The sequence below is a fragment of the Scyliorhinus canicula genome, chromosome 16, assembly GCF_902713615.1.
Source record: "Scyliorhinus canicula chromosome 16, sScyCan1.1, whole genome shotgun sequence".
NCBI classification, from domain to species: domain Eukaryota; kingdom Metazoa; phylum Chordata; class Chondrichthyes; order Carcharhiniformes; family Scyliorhinidae; genus Scyliorhinus; species Scyliorhinus canicula.
In genome coordinates, this window is record NC_052161.1 from 144831402 (window position 1) to 144857646 (window position 26245).

Genomic DNA, 26245 nt, shown 5'->3' on the forward strand with positions numbered 1-26245 from the left:
CACCCCCCCGTGTCCCCTCCCCCCCGTGTCCCCCTCCCCCCCCGTGTCCCATCCCCACCCCCCCCGTGTCCCCTCCCCCAACCCCCCGTGTCCCCTCCCCCACACCCCCCGTTGTCCCCTCCCCCACAACCCCCCGTGTCCCCTCCCCCACACCCCCCCGTGTCCCCTCCCCACACCCCCCCGTGTCCCCTCCCCCACACCCCCCCGTGTCCCCTCCCCCACACCCCCCCGTGTCCCCTTCCCCCACACCCCCCCGTGTCCCCTCCCCCACACCCCCCCGTGTCCCCTCCCCCAGCCCCCCCGTGTCCCCTTCTCCCCCCCCCCATCCCAGTCCCCTTCTCCCCCCTCCCCGTCCCCATCTTTCTGCCCTCAGTGAAAATGTCCTTTTTTGCAGCTGGGAAACCTCAAACTGAAGGAAGATCGACCAGATGCTGAAACTAAGGAAGGTCTGATTGTTTTTTTGCTAATTTTTTATAATCTAACCCCACATATTATCTCTCGATTATTTAATGTCAGTTTCTTTAGACACACAAGTCATTCTAAATCTTTTAAATCGGATCACATTGTTTGGGTTGGTTTTTACTTTTTACATTATAATTGCTTCATAATGAAAATAAGACTATGAAAACATACATAAGAATACTGCACCTAGATTTATCGCAATCCAGTTTTCCAACTAAGCCCAGAGAATTGTGTTGTGATTTGTGTGATTCCCAAGTATTACAATGTGGGCCATTAAATAGAACAGCGAAAACTGAGGATAGATAAACTAACCTTTATCCCCCCCCCCCCCCCCCGCCCCCGGTGCATCAGCTTGTGGACAGAGCAAAGTTTTCTGAAAAGCAGGCACTCAGTCTGAATTTAGTCTTACCAATGTGGTGGAGACCACTTCGGGATCAGCAAATACAGTAGACCAAAGTGACGGAGATGTTAGTGAAATGCTGCAGGATTGATAATGGGGAACAAATAGAAGTAATACACAAAGATATTCCAAAAAGCATTCGATAAGGTTCCCTACAAAAGGCTACTTAATAAGATAAGACCCCCAGATAGTCAGTGGGAAATTTGCACAGGTGTGTAAAAATAATAGGGTAATTGTATTAGGTGATTTCAAATTTCCCAACATTAATTGGGATAGTCACTGTGTTAAGGGCTCAAATGGAGTGGAGTTCTTAAAATGTATACAGGGGAACCTTTTAGCTCAACATGCAGAGGATCCAACAAGGGGCAGTGCTGGGCCTAATTCTGGGGAATTAAACCTGACAGATGATTGATGTGTTGGTGGGTGAGCATTTTGGTGATACTGTAGTGACCACAACATAGCACAACCAGCACAAGTTTTATTATGGACAAGAAATAGACAAGTTGCAAAAAAAAGGTTTTGGATTGGGGGAGAGTGGAATTTAGTAAAATAAGGTAGGATCTGGCCAAGATAGACTGGAGAGAATTACTTGTGGGAAAATTTACAGAAGAACAGGGCGGTGTTCAAAACGGAAATGGGGATGATACAGGCCAACATGTTCTCTCTAGGGTGATAGGAAGGAGTAATGAGCCCAGAGAACCATGGATGGTCAGAGACATTCAAGATACAATGAGAAGGAAAAGAGACTTTTAGCAAGTGCAAGGGGAGCAAATCAACAGAGTCATTAGTAGAGTACAGAAAGTGGAGTATGGAGCATAAGAAAGCAGTTAGAAGAGCAATAAGGGCTAATGAGAAAGCTCTGGGTGGTAAAATAGGGAGAATCCCAAGATATTCTACAAGTATATCAATGGGAAGAGCATAACCAGGGAAAGAGTAGGGTCTATTAGGCACCATGGAGGAAATATGTAGGTGGAGCCAGAGGACATTGTTGCGTGTTGAATGAATATTTCATATGTCTTCACCCAAGATAATGAGGTGGTAGATATGAAACTCTGGGAGAGAGACTGAGGTTCTTGAGCAAACTGTCACGGAGAGTGACAAGGTTAATTATTTACAATCTATATTAATGACTTAGTCGAGTGAAGTGAATGTACCATTGCTGAGTTTGCCGATGACACATAGGTGGGACGACAAGTGGTGAGAATGATACAACGACGCTACAGAGGGATATGGCGAGGTTAAGTGAGTGGACAGATGGGATATAATGTCGGAAAATTTGAGGTTATGCCCTTTGGTAGGAAGAATAAAGGAGCTGAATATTATTTAAATGGAGAAAGCTGCGGTACAGAGGGATTTGGGGGCAAAAGTTGGCATTCCGGTTCAGCAGGCAAAAGGAATGTTGGCCTTTATTTCAAAGAGAATATTTTATTTCACGTGGAATAATGTGAACAGTTTTGATCACTTCTCCAGGGAAAGATATACTGCCATTAGAGGTAATCCAGAGAAGGTTCATACTTGGTATGGGGGGAATTTCTTGTGAGGAGAGATTGAGTAGGTTGGGACTGTACTCATGGGAGTTTAGAAGAATGAGAGGCAACCTTATTGAGACATACAGGATTCTCAGGGGGCTTGACAGAGTAGATGCTGAGAGATAGTCTCTTGTGGGAGAGTCCAGGACCAGAGGGTAGAATCTCAGAGTTAGGGGTTGTCCATTTAAGACAGAGATGAGGAGGAATTTCTTCTTTCTGAGGGTGGTGATGGTGTGAAATTCTTTAATGCAGAGGGCTACTTGGCTGGATCTTTAAGTATGTTCAAGGTTTAGATAGACAGATTCTTAACTTAAAAAAAAAATAATTTGCAGGATGTGGACGTCGCTGTGGGCCAGCATTTCTTGCCCATCCCTAAGTTGCCCTTCAGAAAGTGGTGATAAGCTGCCTTCTTGAACCGCTGCAGTCTTGAGGTGTAGGTACATCCACTGTGCTGCTAGGGAGGGAGTTCCAGGATTTTGCCCCAGCAACAGTGAAGGAACGGCGATATATTTCCAAGACAGGGTGGTGAGTGACTTGGAGGGGAACCTCCAGGTGGTGGGGTTCCCAGGTATCTGCTGCTCCTGTCCTTCTAGATGGTAGTGGTTGTGGGTTTTGAAGATGGTGCTTAAGGGACTTTGGTGAGTTCCTGCAGTGAATCTTGTAGATGGTGCACACGGCTGCCACAGTCCGTTGGTGGTGGAGGGTTTGAATGTTTATGGAAGGAGAAACAATCATGTGCGCTGCTTTGTCCTGCATGGTGTTGAGCTTTTTGACTGTTGTTGGAGCTGCACTCATCCAGGCAAGTGGAGAGTATTCCATCAAACTCCTGACTTGTGCCTCGTAGATGGTGGGTGGGTGGGTGGGGGGGGGTGGGGGGGGGGGGGGGGAGGTACAGGAGGTACAGGAGGTGAGTTACTCGCCGCAGGATTCCTAGCCTTTGACCTGGCCTGGTAGGCACAGTATTAATGTGGCTGGGTCCAGTTCAGTTTCTGATCAGCGGTAACTCCCAGGATGTTGATAGTGGGGGGATTCAGCAATTGTATTGCCATTGAATGTCAATGGGCGATGGTTAGACCCTCTCAGTAAGGGAATAAAGGATTATGGGAATAAGGTGGGAAAGTAGAGTTGAGGATTATCATATCAGATCATTCATGATCTTATTGAATAGCAGAGCAGACTTGATGGGCTGAATGCCCTTCATCTGTTCTGTTGTCTGAAAAAGCTCGGACACTTCGACCTGTTTATTAATCAAATGTTTTACCCAGGTGCCTTTCTTTGCGAGTTTAGCAAAGGACAAATAAGAGTTTATGATTCAACTAAATTTATTATTAAACACAGTAAAACAGTCACCCCTCCCCTTAAATTATTCCAAATAATAATCCCAAGATTCTTAATACTCCCCATGCCAATGAACTCGATCGAGCTGCGGGTCCAATTCTCTAAGTCGCAGTTGTCTTAGGGCCTTTGTCCACGAAGGTGCATCTTGCACGTTGCTATCTTCCGTCTCTGATCAGTTGTCCAATTTTCTCTGCTACCTCCATGCCGAGTCTTTGCTGGGGTGGGTCCTGCTGGTTGATTTTTATCCCCCTTTTTGTGCCTTTCCAAAACATTATCTGGCCCTCAGCCAATGGGTCTTGGGGTGGGGTCATAATACCCAATGGTGTTGCCGATTGCAACTCTATAGGACACCAGGAACCCAACCCTGGGGGTCCATTTCTAGGTGTACTGTTTGCATGTAACCTCCCTCCATATCTGGTAATGGTGGCAAAGCTGGGTGCCAGAATGTCTAGCTCTAACTGGGCAACCCAAAACAATCGATCCCGTTGAATAGGACCGATTATCTCCTACTGTATGAGTGACAGGGCAGGTCCAGACATGTCCTGGCAGTCTGTGTTCAAACTCAGCCAAATTCAATTCGCATCAGGTCAGCCCTGACCTGAATGTGGTTTGGTTTAAAATGTTCCATTTCTTCATTTAGCATGCAGGGGCTGATTTAGTGCACTGGGCTAAATAGCTGGCTTTTAAAGCAGACCAAGGCAGGCCAACAGCACGGTTCAATTCCCGTACTAGCCTCCCTGAACAGGCGCCGGAATGTGGCAACGAGGAGCTTTTCACAGTAACTTCATTGAAGCCTACTTGTGACAATAAGCGATTTTCATTCATTTCATTTCATGTTCAATTTTATATTGGGCCTAAGACTCAGGCTGTTGTCTATTTTACCTCCGCTCCTATGCCATATGGAATGTTTGGGCCCTTGGAGAGAGGATTTGGATTGGATTGGATTTGTTTATTGTCACGTGTACCGAGGTACAGTGAAAAGTATTTTTCTGTGAGCAGCTCAACAGATCATTAAGTACATGGGAAGAAAAGGGAATAAAAGAAAATACATAATAGGGCAACACAAGGCATACAATGTAACTATATAAGCACTGGCATGGATAAAGCATACAGGGTGTAGTGTTAATGAGGTCAGTCCATAAGAGGGTCATTTAGGAGTCTGGTAACAGCGGAGAAGAAGCTGTTTATGAGTCTGTTCGTCCGTGTTCTCAGACTTCTGTATCTCCTGCCTGATGGAAGAAGTTGGAAGAGTGAGTAAGCCGGGTGGGAGGGGTCTTTGATTATGCTGCCCGCTTTCCCCAGGCAGCAGGAGGTGTAGATAGAGTCAATGGATGGGAGGCAGGTTCGTGTGATGGACAGAGCGGTATTCAGGACTCTGAAGTTTCTAGCAGTCCTGGGCCAAGCAGTTGCCATACCAGGCTGTGATACAGCCAGATAGGATGCTTTCTGTGGTGCATCTGTAAAAGTTGGTAAGGGTTAATATGGACATGCCAAATTTACTTAGTTTCCTGAGGAAGTATAGACGCTGTTGTGCTTTCTTGGTGGAAGCGTTGATGTGGGTGGACCAGGACAGATTTTTGGAGATGTGCACCCCAAGGAATTTGAAACTGCAAACCATCTCCACCACAGCCGAATTTCCCTTCTCAATCTGGTCATAGTTATTTTTAAATGAATTAACTGGTGCTTAAATGTCACTCAGCGGGGTGCAGTGCTCCAACTGTGAGAAGTGGCAGATCTGTCATGCTTCCAGCCTCCCGGTCGACTACATCTGCAGCAAGTGGAACCAATGGCAGCTCCTCACAGACTGTGTGGTTCGGTTGGAGCAGCAGTTGGATGCACTTAGGAGATTATAGGTGGTGGAAAGCGTCATAGATAGGAGTTATAGAGACGTGGTCACACCCAAGGTGCAGGTAGACAGGTGGGTGACCACTAGAAAGAGCAAGCAGCCAGCGCAGAAATCCTCTGTGGTTCTCCCCCTCTCTAATGGGTATATCATTTTGGATACTGTTGAGGGGGTGAGCCTAACATGGGAAAACAACAGCAGCCAGAACAGTGGCACCACAATTGGCTTTGTTGCTCAGCGGGGGAGGGCAAAGTGCAAGAGAGTGATAATTATAGGGGACTCTATAGTCAAGAGCATAGATAGGTGCTTCTGTGGACGTGAAAGAGACTTCAGGATGGTATGTTGACTCCCTGGTGCAAGGGTCGAGGGTGTCTCTGAACGAACACAGGACATCCTGAAGGGGAGGGTGAACAGCCGGAGGTCGTAGTTTACATAGATACTAACGACACAGGCAGGAAGAGTGAAGCGGTCCTGCAGAAGGAGTTCAGGGAGTTAGGCAGGAAGCTAGAAAGCAGGACCTGTAGGGTTGTAAACTCAGGATTCCTCCCTGTGCCACATTCCAATGAGGCTAGAAATAGGAGGATCATGCAGTTAATCGCGTGGCAAAACCGATGGTGTAGGATGGAGAGTTTCAGATTTTTGCACCATTGGGATCTCTTCTGGGGCAGGTGGGACCTGTACAAGCAGGACGTGTTGCATCTAAACCGGAGGGGCATTGATATCCTGGCTGGGAGGTTTGCTAACTTCACTCGGGAGGATTTAAACTAGTATGGCAGGGGGGTGGGAACCAGAATGTGAGCTTAGAAGGTGTAATAACTGAAGAGGAAATAGAGAACCAAAATAAAAGAACAACATCACCCCTCAGGCAGAGCAAATAATGTGACAAGTGTGAGAAGGGAGGGTGTCAATGCAGGATTGAGGGTGTTGTACCTAAATGCGCACAGTATACAGAACAAGGTAAATGAGATTGTTGCGCACATTGAAATTGGTCGGTATGATGTTGTGGGCATCACAGAGACGTGGCTGCAAGGGGATCAGGGCTGGGATCTAAATATCCAAGGATATATGTCCTATCGAAAGAACAGGCAGATGGGCAAAGGGGGTGGGGTTGGTAGTGGATCCCAAAAAAAGGAATTTGTGGAATGTTTAAGAGATGTCTTTTTGGAGCAGCTTGTGGTAGAGCCTACTACGAAACAGGTAATTCTGGATTTGGTAATGTATAATGAGGCAGACTTAATTAGGGAACTTAAGGGTGAAGGAATCCTTAGGGAGTAGTGACCACAATATGATAGAATTTACCCTGCAGTTTGAGAGGGTGAAGCTGGAATCAGATATAACGGTATTACAATTAAATAAGGGTAACTACAAAGACATGAGGGAGGAGCTGACCAGAGTTGATTGGAAAAGGAGACTAGCAGGGAAGACAGGGGAACATCAATGGCAGGAGTTTTTGGGGGTTATTTGGGAGGCACAACAGAAACTCATCCCAACGAGGAGGAAACATGCTAAGGGGAGGACGCGGCATCCATGGCTGACAAGGGAAGTCAAGGACATCATAAAAGCTAAAGAAAAAGCATACCAAGTGGCGAGGATTATTGGGAAGCCTTTAAAAGCGAGCAAAGGACAACTAAAAAAGCAATAAGGGGGGAGAAGATGAAGTATGAGTGCAAGCTAGCTAGTAATATAAAGGAAGATCGGAAGAGTTTTTGTTCAATATATAAGAGGTAAGAGAGGCAAAAATAGACATTGGACCACTGGAAAATGTGGCTGGAGAAGTAATAATTGGAAACAAAGAAATGGCAGACAAACTGAATAGTTACTTTGCATCAGTCTTCATGGTGGAAAACACCAGTGGGATGCAGGAGAACCAGGGGGCAGAGGTGAGTGCAGTGACCATTACTAAGTTCTGGGGAAACTGAAAGGTCTGAGGGTGGATAAGGCACCTGGACCGGATGGACTACACCACAGGGTTCTAAAGGAGATAGCTGAGGAGATTGTGGAGGCAGGAAGGGTCCCAGAGGACTGGAAAGTGGCTGTTGTAACACCACTGTTTAAGAAGGGAGGGAGGCAGAAAAGGGGAAATTATAGGCCGGTTAGCCTGACTTTGGTCATTGGTAAGATTTTAGAGTCCATTATTAAAGATGAGATCGCAGAGTACTTAGAAGTAGATGATAAAATAGGACTGCGGCAGCACGGCTTTGTCAAGGGGAGGTCATGTCTGACAAATCTGTTAGAGTTCTTTGAGAAAGTAATAAGGAAGTTAGACAATGGAGAACCAGTGGACGTGATTTATTTAGATTTCCAGAAGGTCTTTGACAAGGTGCTGCATAGGAGACTATTAAATACGTTAAGAGCCTATGGTGTTAAGGGTAAGATCCTGGCATGGATAGAGGATTGGCTGACTCGCAGAAGGCAGAGAGTGGGGATAAAGGGGCCTTTTTCAGGATGGCAGCCGGTGACTAGTGGTGTGCATCAGGGGTCTGTGCTGGGACCACAACTTTTCACAATATACATTAATGATCTGGGAGAAGGAACTGAAGGCACTGTTGCTAAGTTTGCAGATGATACAAAGATCTGTGGAGGGGCAGGTAGCATTGAGGAAGCAGGCAGGCTGCAGAAGGACTTGGACAGGCTAGGAGAGTGGGTAAAGAAGTGGCAGATGGAATACAATGTGGAAAAGTGAGGTTATGCACTTTGGAAGGAGAAGTGGAAGCATGGACTATTTTTTAAATGGGAAAATGCTTAGGAAATCAGAAGCACAAAGGGACTTGGGAGTCCTTGTTCACGATTCTCTTAAGGTTAATGTGCAGGTTCAGTCGGCAGTTAGGAAGGCAAATGCAATGTTTGCATTCATGTCTAGAGGGCTGGAATACAAGACCAAGGATGTAGTTCTGAGGCTGTGTAAGGCTCTCGACAGACCCCATTTATAATATTGTGAGCAATTTTGGGCCCTGTAAGGAAGAATGTGCTGATTTTGGAAAACTACAGAGTAGTTTTACAAGAATGATCCCTGGAATGAAGAGGTTATCGTATGAGGAACGGTTGAGGACTCTGGGTCTGTACCCGTTGGAGTTTAGAAGGATGAGGGGGGATCTTATTGAAACTTACAGGATACTGCGTGGCCTGGATAGAGTGGATGTGGAGAGGATGTTTTAACTTGTAGAAAAAACTAGAGCTAGAGGACACAATTTCAGATTAAAGGGACAATCTTTAAAACAGAGATGAGGAGGAATTTCTTCAGCCAGAGGGTGGTGAATCTGTGTAACTCTTTGCCGCAGAAGGCTGTGGAGGCCAAATCACTGAGTGTCTTTAAGACAGAGATAGATAGGTTCTTGATTAATAAGGGGATATGGCTAAATCCTAAACACTGGGCTAAATCGCTGGCTTTGAAAGCAGACCAAGGCAGGCCAGCAGCACGGTTCGATTCCCGTAACAGCCTCCCCGAACAGGCGCCGGAATGTGGCGACTAGGGGCTTTTCACAGTAACTTCATTGAAGCCTACTCGTGACAATAAGCAATTTTCATTTCATTTTTCATATGGGGTTATGGGGAGAAGGCAGGAGAATGGGGATGAGAAAAATATCAGCCATGATTGAATGACGGAACAGACTAGAAGGGCTTGAGGTTCATAAGGAGGAGGTGTTAACGATTCTGGAAAGTGTGGAAATAGATAAGTCCCCTGGGCCGGATGGATTTATCCTAGGATTCTCTGGGAAGCTAGGGAGGAGATTGCTGAGCCTTTGGCTTTGATCTTTAAGTCATCTTTCTCGACAGGAATAGTGCCAGAAGACTGGAGGATAGCAAATGTTGTCCCCTTGTTCAAGAAGGGGAGTAGAGATAACCCCGGTAACTATAGACCTTCTGTTGTGGGAAAAGTCTTGGAAAGGTTTATAAGAGATAGGATGTATAATCATCTGGAAAGGAATAATTTGATTAGAGATAGTCGACATGGTTTTGTGAAGGGTAGGTCGTGCCTCACAAACCTCATTGAGTTCTTCGAAAAGGTGACCAAACAGGTGGATGAGGGTAAAGCAGTTGATGTGGTGTATATGGATTTCAGTAAAGCGTTTAATAAGGTTCCCCACGGTAGGCTATTGCAGAAAATACAGAGGCATGGGATTCAGGGTGATTTAGCAGTTTGGATCAGAAATTGGCTAGCTGATAGAAGACAGAGGGTGGTGGTTGATGGGAAATGTTCTGACTGGTGTCCAGTTACTAGTGGTGTACCACAAGGATCTGTTTTGGGGCCGCTGTTGTTTGTCATTTTTATAAAAAGACCTGGAGGAGGGCGTAGAAGGATGGGTGAGTAAATTTGCAGATGACACTAAAGTCGGTGGAGTTGTGGACAGTGCAGAAGGATGTTGCAAGTTACAGAGGGACATAGATAAGCTGCAGAGCTGGGCTGACAGGTGGCAAATGGAGTTTAATGCAGAAAAGTGTGAGGTGATTCATTTTGGAAGGAATAACAGGAAGACAGAGTACTGGGCTAATGGTAATATTCTTGGTAGTGTGGATGAGCAGAGAGATCTTGGTGTCCATGTCCATAGATCCCTAAAAATTGCCACCCAGGTTGAGAGGGTTGTTAAGAAGGCGTACGGTGTATTAGCTTTTATTGGTAGAGGAATTGAGTTTCGGAGCCTTGAGGTCATGTTGCAGTTGTACAAAACTCTTGTGCGGCCGCATTTGGAGTATTGCGTGCAGTTCTGGTCGCCACATTATAGGAAGGATGTGGAAGCATTGGAAAGGGTACAGAGGAGATTTACAAGAATGTTGCCTGGTATGGAGGGAAGATCTTATGAGGAAAGGCTGAAGGACTTGAGGCTGTTTAGAGAGAAGAAGGTTAAGAGGTGACTTAATTGAGGCATGCAAGATGAACAGAGGATTAGATAGGGTGGACATTGAGAGCCTTTTTCCTCGGATGGTGATGTCCAGCACGAGGGGACATAGTTTTAAATTGAGGGGAGATAGATATAGAACAGATGTCAGAGGTAGGTTCTTTACTCAGAGAGTAGTAAGGGCGTGGAATGCCCTGCCTGGAACAGTAGTGGACTCGCCAACACTAAACGCATTCAAATTGTCATTGGATAGGCATATGGACGATAAGGGAATAGTGTAGAGGGACTTTAGAGGGATTTCACAGGACGCGCAACACCGAGGGTCGAAGGGCCTGTACTGCGCTGTAATGTTCTATGAATGCCTAATTCTGCTCCTATGTCTTACGGTCTTATCGTGTCATAGTTCTGGGAGGTGGGGGAAGGGGTGAGGGCCGAGGTGCACAAGATGGGTCAGACACAGTTATGTGCCTTGTCAACCACAGGGTGGGGGGGGGGGGGCAAGTTGGTTGAGGAAAAAGGCAGACATGATCGAAGCGCTATTTTCGAAGATGGCATTATCAGAACAGATGTAAAGGAGTCAGAGAAAATGTGATGGAGTCTTTTCAGGGAGTGGGGTGAGAGAAGCTGTAGTTGAGGTAGCTGTTGGAGTCTGTAGATTTGTAATGAATATTGGTGGTCAGTCTGTCGTCAGAGAGGGCGGGAAAGGGAGGTGGACCGTGTGAAGGTCAAAGAGGGGTGGAGATTTGGATGCAAACTCTATACATTTTTCCAGCTCCGGAAGAGAGCATGAAGTGTCGCCGATAGTCATCGATGTAATGGAAAAAATCTTGTGGGAAGGGGCCTCATTAGAACTGGAACAAGGAGTGTTCCGCACATCCCATGAAATGACAGGCATAACTAGGGCCCCTGTGGGTACCTACAGCCGCACCTTTTGATTTAAAAAAATTACTTTATCAGAGTTACAAAGCCAGAGCTCAGTGTGGACAGGGGCAAACCCCTAATCCAGGTCCTTGCCTGCTCCAAAAACCAATTCATGGTTCCCACAAGAGAGGCATACCAGAACATTTGCAGGAAGTGAGCTAAGTTAAAGGAGAAATTATTGAGTGAGAGAACAAGTTCAGCCGGTAGAGGAGAGTTGTGGTGGACGGTGATTGTTTGGGCCTCTGCTCGAAGAAGAAGTGGAGAGCCTCAGATCATCCTGGTGGGGGTTGGAGGTGTAGAGAAATTGAATGTGCAATGTGCGAGGAGGTGGTTAGGGCCAGGGAAATTGGAATTTATTAGTTCGGACATCAGAGAAATTGTGAATCTAGGTGGAAAGGGACTGGACAAGGGGAGTGAGAACAGAAATCAAAATAGGGAAAAATGAATTCAGTGGGGCAGGAACATACTGAAATGACGGGTCTGCCATGGGGTTGAGAAAAATATCAGCCATGTTTGAATGGTGGAGCAGACTCGATGGGCCAAGTGGCCTAATTCTGCTCCTATGTCTTATGGTCTGTGTTGTGGATTTTGGGGAGGAGGTAGAAGTGGGCTGTGCAGGGTTGGGGGATTGATGTTGGAGGCTGTGGGTGTCAGATCTCGAGAGGCAATGAGGTCAGTGACATTCCAGGAAACAATGGCTTGATGGCATAAGATAAAGGCGCATGGCATTATGGGTAATGTATTAGCAAAGATAGAGGACTGGTTAACTGACAAAGCAAAGAGTGGGGATAATTGGGTGAGCAGGCGGATAAGTGGTGCTGAGTCCACAAAAAGACCAGTCATGATCTTCTTGAATGGCGCAGGCTCGAGCCAGGCGGCCTACTCCTGCTTCTCGTTCTTATGTTCGATGGCGGGGTCATGGTCCTGGGGAAGGGAGGAGTAAGTGTGTGAGAGTTGGTGCTCAGCCTCTGCAATATAAAGGTCAGTATAACAGACAACAACAGCACCACTGTTGTCAGCAGGTTTGATAGGTTAATCCCAGAGCTGAAGGGGTTGGATTATGAGGAGAGGTTGAGTAGACTGGGACTGTACTCGTTGGAATTTAGAAGGATGAGGGGGGATCTTATAGAAACATTTAAAATTATGAAGGGAATAGATAGGATAGATGCGGGCAGGTTGTTTCCACTGGCGGGTGACAGCAGAACTAGGGGGCATAGCCTCAAAATAAGGGGAAGTAGATTTAGGACTGAGTTTAGGAGGAACTTCTTCACCCAAAGGGTTGTGAATCTATGGAATTCCTTGCCCAGTGAAGCAGTTGAGGCTCCTTCATTACATGTTTTTAAGGTAAAGATAGATAGTTTTTTGAAGAATAAAGGGATTAAGGGTTATGGTGTTTGGGCCGGAAAGTGGAGCTGAGTCCACAAAAGATCAGCCATGATCTCGTTGAATGGCGGAGCAGGCTCGAGGGGTCAGATGGCCGACTCCTGCTCCTAGTTCTTATGTTCTTATAACTAAGTCACGGTTGGACTTGAGAGAATGGAGTCGAGCTGAGTAGGAGACTGGTTGGGGTGTGTGGAGTCGAGCTGAGTAGGCGACTGGTTGGAATGCTCGGAGTTGAGCTGAGTAGGAGACTGGTTTGGGTGCGTGGATTCGAGCTGAGTAGGAGACTGGTCGGGGTGCGTGGAGTCGAGCTGAGTAGGAGACTGGTTGGGGTGCGTGGATTCGAGCTGAGTAGGAGACTGGTTGGGGTGCGTGGATTCGAGCTGAGTAGGAGACTGGTTGGGGTGCGTAAGAGGAGCAGAAAATGGGGTGACCGTATCAATTATACCAATGGTTTCCAACATGTCAATTTGTTCTTGAAAATGTAGCTTTCTACCTCCGTTTAGTAGGGTTGTCTGAATCATCATGAACAGAGCATGTGCAGTCAGTTTGAAAGCTTTTCTTTATTTTACTAATTCATTCTCTTTCAGCAATAGTAAAGCAGGATCAATCTGAAAAACTGGACAAAACCGATAAATCCGATAAAACCGCTAAACTTGACAAAAGTGGCGATAATCTGGAAGTCAAACAAGATGATGACGATAAAGGTATAGTTTAACATAAATTTTAAAGCAAAATTATATGTAAAGTTTATTTTGTGAACTTGATAGTTGAGCAGTACTCAACTCTGTACACATGACTGGAACACACACTTTGAACTCATTGCCAGTAAGAGTTTTTGTATAATAACTAGTACCTGGGTCACACAGTGCACCTTTTGCCTTACAGCCAGGGCTATTGGTTTCATTCAGGCTTTTTTCCCTTCAAATTTCTTGCTGTTTTTGGTATTAAATTGCAATGGGGACATAAGGAGGCTACAAAAATATATCAATAGGTTATGTGAATGGGTAAAGATCCAGCAAATGGAGCATGATATGGGTAAATGTGAAATTGTCATTTTGGCAGGAGTAATAAAAAAAAAGCATATCACCTAAATGGTGAGAGATTGCAGAGCTCAGGTGCAGAGGGATCTGGGGACCCTTGTGCATGTATCACAAAAAACTAGTATGTAGGTTCAGCAAGTAATTGGGAAAGTTAATGGAATAGTTTTGTTTATTGTGAGGGGAACTGTTACAAAGGTAGCGAGGTTCTGTGCTGTACTCTGTTCTATGTTTTGCTTCAATTGTGACGTGGAGATGCCGGCGTTGGACTGGGGTGAGTACAGTAAGAAGTCTTACAACACCTGGTTGAAGTCCAACATGTTTGTTTCAAACTCCTTCCTCGAGTGAATCAGTTGAACAGAGCACTAGTGAAACCACATCTGGAATATTGTATTCCATATTGGTCACCTTGAGGAAAGATGTGAATGCAGATGTGGAAAGATTCTTGGTAAGCAAGGGGGCAGTGATAGATTATCAGGGGTAGGCAGGATGCAAATTTTAAGGTTACTCTCAGATTAGCCAAGATCTTATTAAATGGGAGAACAAGTTTGAGGGGCCGAATAGCTTTCTCTTCTTACATTGAAAAGAATGTTGTTATATTTGGTTCACGTTTGCTAAATTTCTTGTAACATTTTTCTTATTTAATTTGGTTTTGGCCTTCCACCCTCCAGCTGTGAAAGTACTTTTTGGCATAGCCGAGTCATATTTGATGTATTTTTATTTCCTTAGAATCAGAATGTTTATGGTCCAGAAAGAGGCCCCTTGACCATCATGTCTGGTCTGGCAGAAAAATGAGTCACACATTTGGTCCACAGCCCTGCAGATTACGGCACTTGATGTGCATATCCAGACTCCTTTTAAAATAGTTGAGGGTTTCTGACTCTATTACCCTTTCAGGCAATGAGTTCCAGACCATAACCACCCTCTGGGTGGAAATGCTTTTCTTCATCTGTCCTCTAATCTTCCTACCAATCACTTTAAATCTATACCCCCTAGTCACTGACCTCTCTGCTAAAGTAAATAGACCCTTCACATCCACTCCTCTTACTTTCGCAAAAAATTAAATCAAATTATTCAAACGTGACCTTTTAACAAGACCATGCTGACTGTCCTTGATTAATCCATTCCATTCTAAGTGACAGTTTATCCTGCCCCTCAGAATTGATTCCAATTATTTGCCCACTCTGATTAGGCCTGTAATTATTCTATCAATCCCTTGCTTAATTTTTAAACAAAGGTACACAATGAGCAAACCTCCAATCCTCCTGTCCCTCATCGGCATTCAGTGAGGATTGAAAAAAACGATAAGCTAGACTCTCTGCTACTTCCTCTCTGTCTCCTTTTAACAGCCCGGGGTGCATTTTATGTGGCCGAGTGATCTATGTACTTTCAAGAATGCTAATCCTCTTAATACTTGCTCTCTGCCTAAATTTATCACATCCATTACTTTATACTCCTCAGCTATAATGTCTGCATTATCACCCTCTTTGTGAAGACAGACATAAAATATTCATTAAGAACCATACTCACATTCTTCACCTCCAAAATGTTTCTTTAGTTATCTTCTTACTCTTAATGTATTGCCAAAACATTTCTGGGTGCTCATTTCAAATATTCTGTGGATGCCAAGAATCTGATCTCCACCATAATGCTGACTTCAGTTCTAGCTGTCGCAAAACCTGGGCCATTGTAAACAATACAATATACTTGTACATTGTATAAAGGGAACCTTGATTTTCTTTTTTTTTTCAATTCACAAATAATTTATTCAGTTTGAACAGGACTTAATATTTTGAAACGGTTACAAAGGAAATTAGAAATAGTATCCGATCCAAGGAAAAAGCATACAGATTGGCCAAGAAAAATAATAGGTCTGAGGATTGGGAGCAGTTTAGAATTCAGCAAAGAAGGACAAAGGGATTAATTAAGAAGGGGAAAGTACAGTACGAAAGGAAGCTTGCAGGAACATAAAGACTGACACAAAGAGTTTCTACAGATATGTGAAGAGAAAGAGATTGGTAAAGAGAAATGTAGGCCCCCTACAGACAGAAACAGGGGAATGCATAATAAGGGACAAAGAAATGGCTGAGCAATTGAATACATACTTTGGTTCGGTCGTATTCAAAGAGGACACAAATCAGATCCCAAAAATGTTGGAGAATGAAAGGTTTAGAGAGAGGGAAGAACTGAGAGATCAACATTAGTGGAGAAATGGTGTTGGAAAAATTGATGGGATTGAAGGTGTAAAAATCCCCAGGGCATGAGAATCTGCATCCCAGAGTGCTTAAGGAGGTGGCTCTGGAAATAGTGGATGCATTGGTGATCATCTTCCGGGATTCTATAGACTCTAGAACTGTCCCTGCAGATTGGAGGGTAGCTCACGTCACTCCGATATTCAAACAAGGAGATAGAGAGAAAGCAGGAAATTATAGACCAGGAAGCCTATCAGTAAACCACATCGATAGTGGGGAAAATGCTTGAATCCATTATCAAGGACTTTATAGCGGAATATTTAGAAAGCAGTGGCAGGATCAGTCAGAGTCAGCATGGACGAAGGGAAAATCATGCTTGACAAATCTGTTGGAATTCTTTGAAGATGTAACCAGTACAGTTAACAAGGGGGGACCATACGATATGGTATATTTGAACTTTCGGAAGGTGTTTGACAAAGTCCCGCATTAGAGATTATTGTGCAAAATTAAAGCGCATGGGATTGGGGGAAATGTACTGAGTTGGATAGAAAACTGGTTGGCAGATAGAAAACAAAGAGTAGGGATTAATGGGTCCTTTTCAAATTGGCAGGCAGTAGCTAATGGGGTACCACAGGGATCGGTGCTGGGACCCCAGATATTCACAATATATATTAATGATTTGGATGAGGGAACAAAATGTAACATCTCAAAGTTTGCAGATGATACCAAGTTAGGTGAGAGGGTGAATTGTGACGAGGATGCAGGGATCCTATGGCATGATGTGGACAAGTTGGGCGAGTGGGCAAATCAATGGCAGATGCAGTATAATTTAGATAAGTATGAGATTATTCACTGTGGAAGCAAAAACAGGAACACAGATTACTACCTGAATGGTTGTAAATTGGGAGTGTGCGCAGCGGGACCTGGGTGTCCGTGTGCACCAATCGCTGAAGGTAAGCATGCAGGTGCAGCAGGCGGTAAAGAAGGCTAATGGTATGTTGGCCTTCATTGTGAGAGGTTTCGAGCATAGAAGCAGGGATGTGTTTCTGTAGTTATACAGGGCCTTGGTGAGGCCACACCTGGAGTATTGTGCGCAGTTTTGGTCTCCTTCTCTGAGGAAGGATGTTCTTGCTCTTGAGGGAGTGCGGCGAAGGTTTACCAGACAGATTCCAGGGATGGCGGGACTGACGTATGAGGAGAGATTGACTAGGTTGGGATTGGTCTCGCTGGAGTTCAGAAGAATGAGTGGATGGATCTCATAGAGACTTATAAAATTCTAACAGGGCTAGACAGGGTAGATGCAAGGAAGATGTTACCAATGATGGGTGTGTCCAGAACCAGGGGTCACAGTCTGAAGATTCAGGGTAAACCATTTCGGACAGAGGTGAGGAGACATTTCTTCACCCAAAGTGTGGTGAGCCTGTGGAATTCATTCCCACCGGAAGTAGTTGATGCTAAAACTTTGAATATATTCAAGAGGCGGCTGGATACAGCACTTGGGGCGAATGGGATCAAAGGCTATGGGGAGAAAGCAGGATTAGGCTATTGAGTTGGATGATCAGCCATGATCGGGATGAGCAGAGAGATCTGAGTGTCCATGTACATAGATCCCTGAAAGTTGCCACCCAGGTTCAGAGGGTTGTTAAGAAGGCGTACGGTGTGTTAGCTTTTATTGGTAGAGGAATTGAGTTTCGGAGCCACGAGGTTATGTTGCAGCTGTACAAAACTCTGGTGCGGCCGCATTTGGAGTATTGCGTGCAATTCTGGTCGCCGCATTATAGGAAGGATGTGAAAGCATTGGAAAGGGTGCAGAGGAGATTTACGAGAATGTTGCCTGGTATGGAGGGAAGATCTTATGAGGGAAGGCTGAGGGACTTGAGGCTGTTTTCACTAGACAGAAGAAGGTTAAGAGGTGACTTAATTGAGGCATACAAGATGATCAGAGGATTAGATAGGGTGGTCAGTGAGAGCCTTTTTCCTCGGATGGTGATGTCTAGCACGAGGGGACATAGCTTTAAATTGAGGGGAGATAGATATAGGACAGATGTCAAAGGTAGGTTCTTTACTCAGAGAGTAGTAAGGGCGTGGAATGCCCTGCCTGCAACAGTAGTGGACTTGCCAACACTAAGGGCATTCAAATGGTCATTGGATAGACATATGGATGATAAGGGAATAGTGTAGATGGGCTTTAGAGGGGTTTCACAGGTCGGCGCAACATCGAGGGCCGAAGGGCCTGTACTGCTCTGTCATGTTCTATGAATGGCAGAGCAGGCTCAAAGGGCCAAAAGACCTCCTGCTCCTATCTTCTATATATGTATCTATGTGTACTGTGTTGCACGTTTTACTGTGGGCGTAAAACGCGTTTATTGGAGTGTATTAACACGCCTCCGAGTTCGACGTGTGCTTAACACTACTAGGCTCTGTTCTATGTAATTATTTAGCTCTGGAGTTGCCAGTTGCCGTATAGGCAACGTCACAAGTATTCCAAGGTCAAGTTCAAAGTAATAAAGACGATACACCGATTAGTAAAGTTCAAACGATCAATATTTATTATACAGTTATAATAAATACTCACACACACACTAAGAGACTAAGCTATAACTAAACTTTAAGTGAACAGAATACTTATCTAACAGGAACAGGCAAGGTCAGAGAACGAGGCCTTCGCCCTGGTCTTGTACTGCAGCCTTCAGCAAGCGTTCTGGTACTTGGGAGTCTAGTGGGCTTGGATCGCGTAGCGAGCGTTGAACTTACGGTTTCGGCGGCTGGTGCTCGACGGCTGGAGTCAGGATGCAAGATGTCAGTCAGAGCCGGAGCACGAGTTTAACAGACCGGGCTCTGTGGGGAATTTGCTTTTATACCCCTCTCTAATGTCCTTGCCCCCTTCTAGGCGGGCTCTACCTTTCGGTACCGATTGGAACGTTTCCAAACGGCTACCTTCGAAATCCTCCAATGCGGGGCTTCCCTCGATGTTGGGGGGTGGTTTCGATATTCGTTACTCTGGTGCCATCCTGTCTGCTCCACCAATTAAGTGCTACATTGAGATGGAAATGTTGCCATTGTGTGTGCCTGGATCTGGGCCGCCTCATCAGGATGTTAAGCGCTTTGCCATTAACACCTTTGGCTTGGAGATCTGCACCTGGCCAGAAAACTGGTTTGCTGCTTGCAAAATGCTAATTAGTTGAGAGCAGGCTGTCTGTTCTCACTAAACAGGCTTTCCCTGCTGTCTTCCATTTTAGTTTGGCTCAGTGTCCATTTTGCGTGGCCAGCATGGCTACATTCCCTCCTTGTGATCCTCACAATCATACTATTGTGAAGGATCACCTATGTACTTTGCCTTCCTTGTGTTCTGACCTCTTGCCAGTTCCTGTTCTACTCTATTCTTAAACTATGGGAAGAAGAAAATTTTTTTTTTAACTAACATCTCTACTTGGCCCTATGTCAAAGGGACATGCATTACTACAACTGGGAACCTCTACCTATCACTATTAACCTTAACCTTAACTTAAACATTTAATCACTCTAAAACCTTAACCATTCATACCACAACATCACACTTCCCAACTCGGCAGTCGAGTATGGAACAATATAATACATGGCTGAATTTTTATTTACAGAGTGTTGTAATCAGTGAGGGGTTGAGGGGTTTGGTGGAATCCGAAGATGGGGGATTGGACTCTATAGATGGGTGAGGTGCTGGAACGAGAGGCTCTCCTCTTCCATTTCCTCAACCTGAGGGTCTGCACTAGTATGATGAGGATCGCGATCACCAACAGTGATTCGATTATATAGGACATGGAGTACCACGTCATGAATTTAGTACACCAGGTCTGAACCTCGCTGATCAGAGCTGAGCACTGGGGGTTTGCTGTAATTGAAACATTTACGGTGGGGGTTGTGGGGGAAACGTGTCTTGTTTCCACACATATACATATGACATTAAACAGTAATAAGTGGGCTTCCATCATCTTTTGTTGTTCTTCTTCTTTCTCTTCCTTCTTCCTCCGGTATTGACAATCCTGGCTTCGACCTCTGTCTCGTCCTTTGAAACCTTTGGGATCAAGCACAGTATCTGTCAATACACAGTTTAAGACCTTTACTTGTTAGTGCATCTGTCTTTTAAAACCCAATTGACCCTTTAAAATGACTGGCTAAGTCACACCCTGTGACTCCCCTCATTTTTTTTCAAAAAGCGAATTTAAAGACCAGCATACACCTAACAATCCTTCCTTCTGCGAGCCGTCTCGCAGGCTTTGCTGATTTACCATCCGAATGTTTCCGGATGTAAATAGCATGTGGGATGGCGGCCGAAGGGCTACCTAACGTAAAATGAAAACAAACTTTGAAACAAACATCCGAATGAGTTGCGTATGGGCCGCGACGGGTACGAGTTGGATGGGATCCCCGGGTAGGGCGTGCTGTGCCATACCCGAGCTTGGCTGACCAAGGGTTGGTTCTCAGACAGGGCGGGTCCTCAGTGCCGTTTGTCCACTGCCTGAGTAACCTGGAAAAAAACGGGTACGAATGTGTTTACCATGACTTGCAGCCTCTATTTCGCCGAATAGAGGGGCACCTAAAAAAACCAAGGGAGCCAAGATGCTCCAACTGAGGACATCACTGAAGTTCTCAGAGATATCTGCAGACAAGCTATTTGGCGTGTGGCCTTACAACTTTGGAAAAGATCTCCAATCAAACCGAAGTTCTCAAAAGTTTCGGCAGACAAACTATTGTGTATGTGAGGTGGTCACAATCTTTTCAGCTGAAAAGAAGATGTCCATCCTCCAACTGAAACATTTACATTCCTGAAAACAAACAAACATAAAACGAAGACAAACATACGTGCAGGTTCCATCAGAAAGGACATCGTTTCCCTCAAACGATTCCTATCTTACATCATCTGGACACCTCACTTTGATTCTGCCTCTGTGAACAGGGTCACAAAGGGGTTGCCGTGTCGGGAGTCAGACATTGCGTCGTCCTGCTCTCCCGGATCCCACACCCTTGTGTGGATCAGGCATGCTATTTTGGAATTGTGTGACCGGGGGTCACTCTCGTCATTGCGGACAAGTCTGTAGGAATTGTCCCTGTGCCATTGTGTAGTGTCGAGTGTGTTGTCGGGGTAGTCGGGGTCGGGTGGTGGTTCTGGATATTTGAGGTAAGTGACTTCCATGGGGTCACTGGAGTCGGGGTCGTAGTTGGTGCAGTGTGGGCTGTATGGCTGTGTGCTGTCGCTGTCTTCAGAGTCAGTGTCAGTCCTGCTGTCTCTGCTGTGGCAGCTTGTGGGCGTGTCGGGGCGTGGTCTGTAGTGGTCTGTGGGCGGAGTCGTGGGCGAGTCCGTGGATGAACTGGTCTGTGAGGGGGATGGTGGAAAAGTGTTTCTGGTGGGCGGGGTGAAGTGTTCTGCTGCATCCAGCAGGACATGGTGAGCATGGTTGGCCTGTGTTCCATTTGCCTTTAACTGGTTTATATGGAACCACGCGGTCTTCCCATTAGGATACTTTATCCTGTAAACGGAGGGGCTAATTTTGTCCGAAATTGAGTAGGGACCGGAATATTTTGGAGCCAAAAAACTGCTGGGGTTATAAACAGATAACATTACCTGTTGCCCAACCTGGAATTCTGTGGTGTGGACGGTCTTATTGAAACAGGCAGTACGTTGCTGTCGGCGTTTCCCTAGCTGGACTGCGGCTGCGAGCTGTGCAGACCTCACAGTCTCAACTAGATCTTTAACTGCCTTTTCATGTGTGAGGGCCGTCACTTCGGGGCTTGTCATGTCCAGTCCTAAAAGGAATTCTGTACCTTTCATAGGGCGTCCGGTCATGAGTGTGTGTGGTGTGTATCCTGTAGATGTGGAGACAGTGTTCCTTATGAACATAAGTGCAAAGGGGAGCACTGAATCCCATGTGGAATTATTCTCTTGAACCATTTTCCTGAGGGTCGTTTTTAGGGTCCGATTCATGCGCTCCACAATCCCGCTGGACTGTGGATGATACGCAATATGGAAGTTTTGTTTTATACCGAATATTGTCAGGACGTTCCTCATGACCCGTCCTGTAAAGTGAGATCCCTGGTCCGAATCGATACTTCGGGGTAAACCCCATCTCGTGAAGATGTGGTGGGTCAGGATCTTTGCAGCTGTCTTAGCTGTGTTTGTTCGTGAGGGAAATGCCTCTACCCATTTGGTAAAGGTGTCGATGACCACCAGAACGTATTTATAGCCATTCCAACAAGGGGGCAATGGACCTATAAAATCGATCTGGAGGTTTGTCCAAGGGCCGTTAACTGGGCGAGTATGCCGAAGTTGTGCTTTCTTAGAATACCGCTCCGGGTTATTCTGAGCACAAATCAGGCAATTCTCAATGTAGTGTGTGACATCAGTCCTGAGATTAGGCCACCAACAGAGTTGCCTGAGGTGCCTCGTTGTTGCATCAATTCCCTGATGCCCGTGTCCGTCATGGAACAAGGCAATCATCTGATTCCTGTCCTGCTGTGGGACCACATAAAGTTGGTCCTTAATGATCACACCCTCATGTGTGGTCAGTGTGTGTTTAAAGTGCTCGTACGCAGGCACAAAGTTTCCCTTGAAAACCTCCCTGAGGTCTCCGTCCTGTTTCTGTGCTGCCACGAGATCTTTAACCTCTGTTTGTGAGACTTGTACTGCGCTCACAGGGGCGCTAGCTGGTGCGCTAGCTGGGGGGGTCCATAAGTGTCCTCTCCTGGAACCTGCCTTAGCCAATGCGTCGGCTTTTACATTCCCAGGGGGTGATGACCTATGGTGGCTGCGAACTTTTATTATGCCGAAGGTCCTGTCCTTCGCTTTCTCTAGGATATGCTGGAGTAAGGGGGCTGATGGAAGGGGTTTTCCGTCTGCGGAGACAAAACCTCGTGTCCTCCACAGGGGCAGAAAATCTGTTAGGCTATTGCATACATATAAGCTGTCTGAATATATGTCTGCTGGGCTGGGGAAAGAATCGGGGTGGTCCACTATGTACGCTATGGCTGCTAGCTCTGCTGCCTACGCGCCTAAGTGACCTGGTAACTTAAGAGCTATCTCTTCGAGAGCGCGCCCCTGCGCGTCCTCGACATAGATGCCGCATCCTGTGATACGCTCACCATTTAAAACTGTGGAGGAACCGTCTACATAAATCCTCAAGGGTCCACACGTGTCTGTGGGCTGGGGGCTTTGTTTCGGGTTCCCTATCTTCCTGGGGGGTGTTTTTGCTAAAAAGGGTCCTGTGTTATGCAGGGGAGCTACAATTTCACAGTCATGGGGCTGTCCGGGGTATTGGAGGTTGTCTGCTAAATATGTGTGTGTGCGTGTCCGTTTTACTGTAATGTCCCGTCCTTGTAAAAGTAGGGTCCACCTAGCTGCCCTAATCTGGCTAACTGAACCGTCCTTCAGTCGACCGTCTAGTAGTAGCTGTGTGGGTGTATGTTCGGTTAGAATGGTGATGGGGTTTAGTCCGGTTATGTATGAAAAATACTGTACTGCCCAGAAGAGAGCAAGGAGGTGCCTCTCACAGGCTGAAAATCCTTGTTCTACCGGGTCTAACAGTCGGGAGGCATAAGCCACTGGTCTTAGCTGCTCGTGCCGTTCCTGAAGCAACACGGCCGAGAGGGTCAGATCGGTGCTCGCTACCTCTATTGCGAAAGGGGAAAGTGGGTCTGGGACTAGCAGCGCGGGTGCTGCACTAAGGGCTCGTTTTAACTCCTCCACAGCCTCTGTATGCTGCGGAAGCCATTCCCAGGGGGCTCCTTTCTTAAGGAGGTCTGAAAGTGGGGCGGCTTTTGTCGCGAATCCGTCGATGTGGTTCCGACAATAACCAACCAGTCCTAAAAACGACCGGAGGGCTGAAACATTCTGGGGAAGGGGCAATTTGACAATCGAATCAATTCTTTTGAATTCGATCTCGCGTTTGCCGTGCGTGATGACTGATCCCAAATACATCACTTTACTTTCCAATATTTGGGCCTTTTTCGGGTTAACTTTACAGCCAATTTCAGTCAAGAGTTCCAGGAGTTCGGCCAGAAGCGAAATGTGCTCTGCCTTTGTGTCTGTCTGCAGTAGTAGGTCGTCTACATACTGTACCAGACATTCGGGTCGGGAAAATTTTTCTAATCCACTTGCCAGCTGTCGGTGGAAAATGGAGGGTGAATTGTGGAATCCTTGTGGGAGGCATGTCCACGTGTACTGCTGAGTTTTAAAAGTGAATGCGAATTTGTATTGGCACGCTCTTGCCAATGGTATGGACCAGAATCCGTTACTGATATCCAATACCGTGAAGTACTTGGCGTTGAGACCCTGCTTGAGCATGGTCTCGGGACTAGTAGCTACCGTTGGGGCTACTGCGGGGGTTACTTTGTTGAGTTCCCGATAATCGATGGTCAGACGCCATGATCCATCGGGCTTCCTCACTGGCCAAATAGGGGCATTGTTGGTGGAGGCTACCGTTCTCAGTACACCTTGGTCCAACAAGCTACCTATAACCTTTTCTATTTCTGCCTCTGCTTCAAGGGGAAATCTATATTGCTTTTGCGGTCGGGGGTCCTGTCCGGTAACATGAACTTGTCCAGTCATTCTGCCACAGTCATGACGGTGACTTGCAAATGCTGTCCTGTGTTTGTTTAGTAGGGCCTTAATTTGTCGGTCGGTGTGGAGTGTAGTCAGGTCGAATGAGTACTCTCCCACTGCGCTAATCCGATTAGCGTAGTCTCCTACTGTGAGGGTGGCTGGTGCTCTGTCTGATCTTTTTTTTTTATAAATGTTTTTATTCAGTTTTCATATTTTATATTGAACAAATTACAAATTGTTAGGAGAGAAAAAGAACAAAAAAAAAAACAAACAAACACGCAAAAATTAACATACATATTTACAGGTAAGCATCTTCGTAGTGGTAACTGCGCCCGCCCCCCCCCCCCCCCCCCCCCCCCCCTCAACATGTTTATTTAGTTTGGTTTTGGGCCTTAGCTAGCCATCGAACCCCCGTACCGAACCTGTAGCCCCCCCCCCCTCCCGCTACCTTCCCCCGACTATTCTTCCTCTTGTACATTGGCCACAAATAGGTCCCGGAACAGTTGCATGAATGGCTCCCACGTTCTGTGGAAGCCGTCGTCCGACCCTCGGATGGCAAATTTGATTTTCTCCATTTGGAGAGATTCCGAGAGGTCGGACAGCCAGTCCGCAGCTCTGGGCGGTGCTGCTGACCGCCAGCCAAACAGGATTCTACGGCGGGCGATCAGGGAGGCAAAGGCAAGGGCGTCCGCCCTCCTCCCCAGGAATAGATCTGGCTGTTCTGAAACCCCGAAGACCGCCACTATCGGGCATGGCTCCACCCTCACTCCCACCACTTTGGACATAACCTTGAAGAAGGCTGTCCAGTACTCCACGAGTCTGGGGCAAGACCAGAACATGTGGGCGTGGTTGGCCGGGCCTCTTTGGCACCGTTCACATCTGTCTTCCACCTCCGGGAAAAACCTACTCATACGGGTTCTTGTTAAGTGGGCTCTATGTACCACTTTTAGTTGCGTCAGGCTGAGCCTTGCGCACGTGGAGGTGGAGTTGACCCTATGCAGTGCTTCGCTCCAGAGTCCCCACCCTATCTCCATCCCCAGGTCGTCCTCCCATTTCCTCCTTGTTGCGTCCAGTACGGTGTCGTCCCTATCTACCAGTCGGTCATACATGCCACTACAGTTCCCTTTCTCTAGGATACTTGCGTCCAGTAGGTCTTCCAGTAGTGTCTGTCGTGGCGGTTGTGGGTACGTCCTTGTCTCCTTTCGTAGGAAGTTTTTGAGCTGCAGGTACCGTAGCTCGTTCCCCCCAGCTAGCTGAAATTTCTCTGTCAGTTCGTCCAGTGTTGCGATCCTGTCGTCCGTGTATAGGTCCCTGACTGTCAATGTTCCCCCGTCCTGCCTCCACCTTTTGAAGGTGGCGTCGGTCAGTGCTGGTTTGAACCTATGGTTGTTGCAGATGGGAGCCCTGTTCGACATTTTGGTCAGGCCAAGTTGCTGCCGCAGTTGGTTCCAGGATTGGAGGGTGGCTGTCACCACTGGGCTGCTGGAGTGTTTTTTGGGTGGGGATGGGAGTGCTGCCGTGGCGAGGGCCCGGAGGGAGGTTCCCATGCAGGAGGCCTCCTCCGCACGCACCCACTCAGCCTCTGGCTCCTGGATCCATCCCCTTACTCGCTCGGCTGTTGCTGCCCAGTGGTAGAATTGTAGATTCGGGAGGGCTAGCCCTCCCCTGGTTTTTGTTTTTTGTAAGACCTTCTTTGGGATCCTAGCATTTTTACCCCCCCATACGAACGCCAT

The 26245-nt window shown here is 46.5% G+C and overlaps 1 protein-coding gene across 2 annotated transcripts in view; it reads left to right on the top strand.

The window, feature by feature from the left end:
* The first annotated feature begins 354 nt into the window (after positions 1–354).
* The window catches only part of LOC119979585 (ATP-dependent RNA helicase DDX19A), an 81874-nt gene continuing 55983 nt past the window's right edge, over positions 355–26245 (top strand). The window contains exons 1-2 of one of the 2 annotated variants that reach the window (XM_038822042.1): positions 355–446; positions 13299–13415. Coding sequence is in view for 1 of the 2 variants with exons in the window: in XM_038822041.1 (XP_038677969.1) it covers positions 12183–12309; positions 13299–13415 (244 nt within the window). In the remaining variant the exon portion in view is untranslated. Of the gene's footprint in view, positions 447–12149; positions 12310–13298; positions 13416–26245 lie in introns of those variants that run through there. The other variant, XM_038822041.1, reaches the window with a different exon arrangement.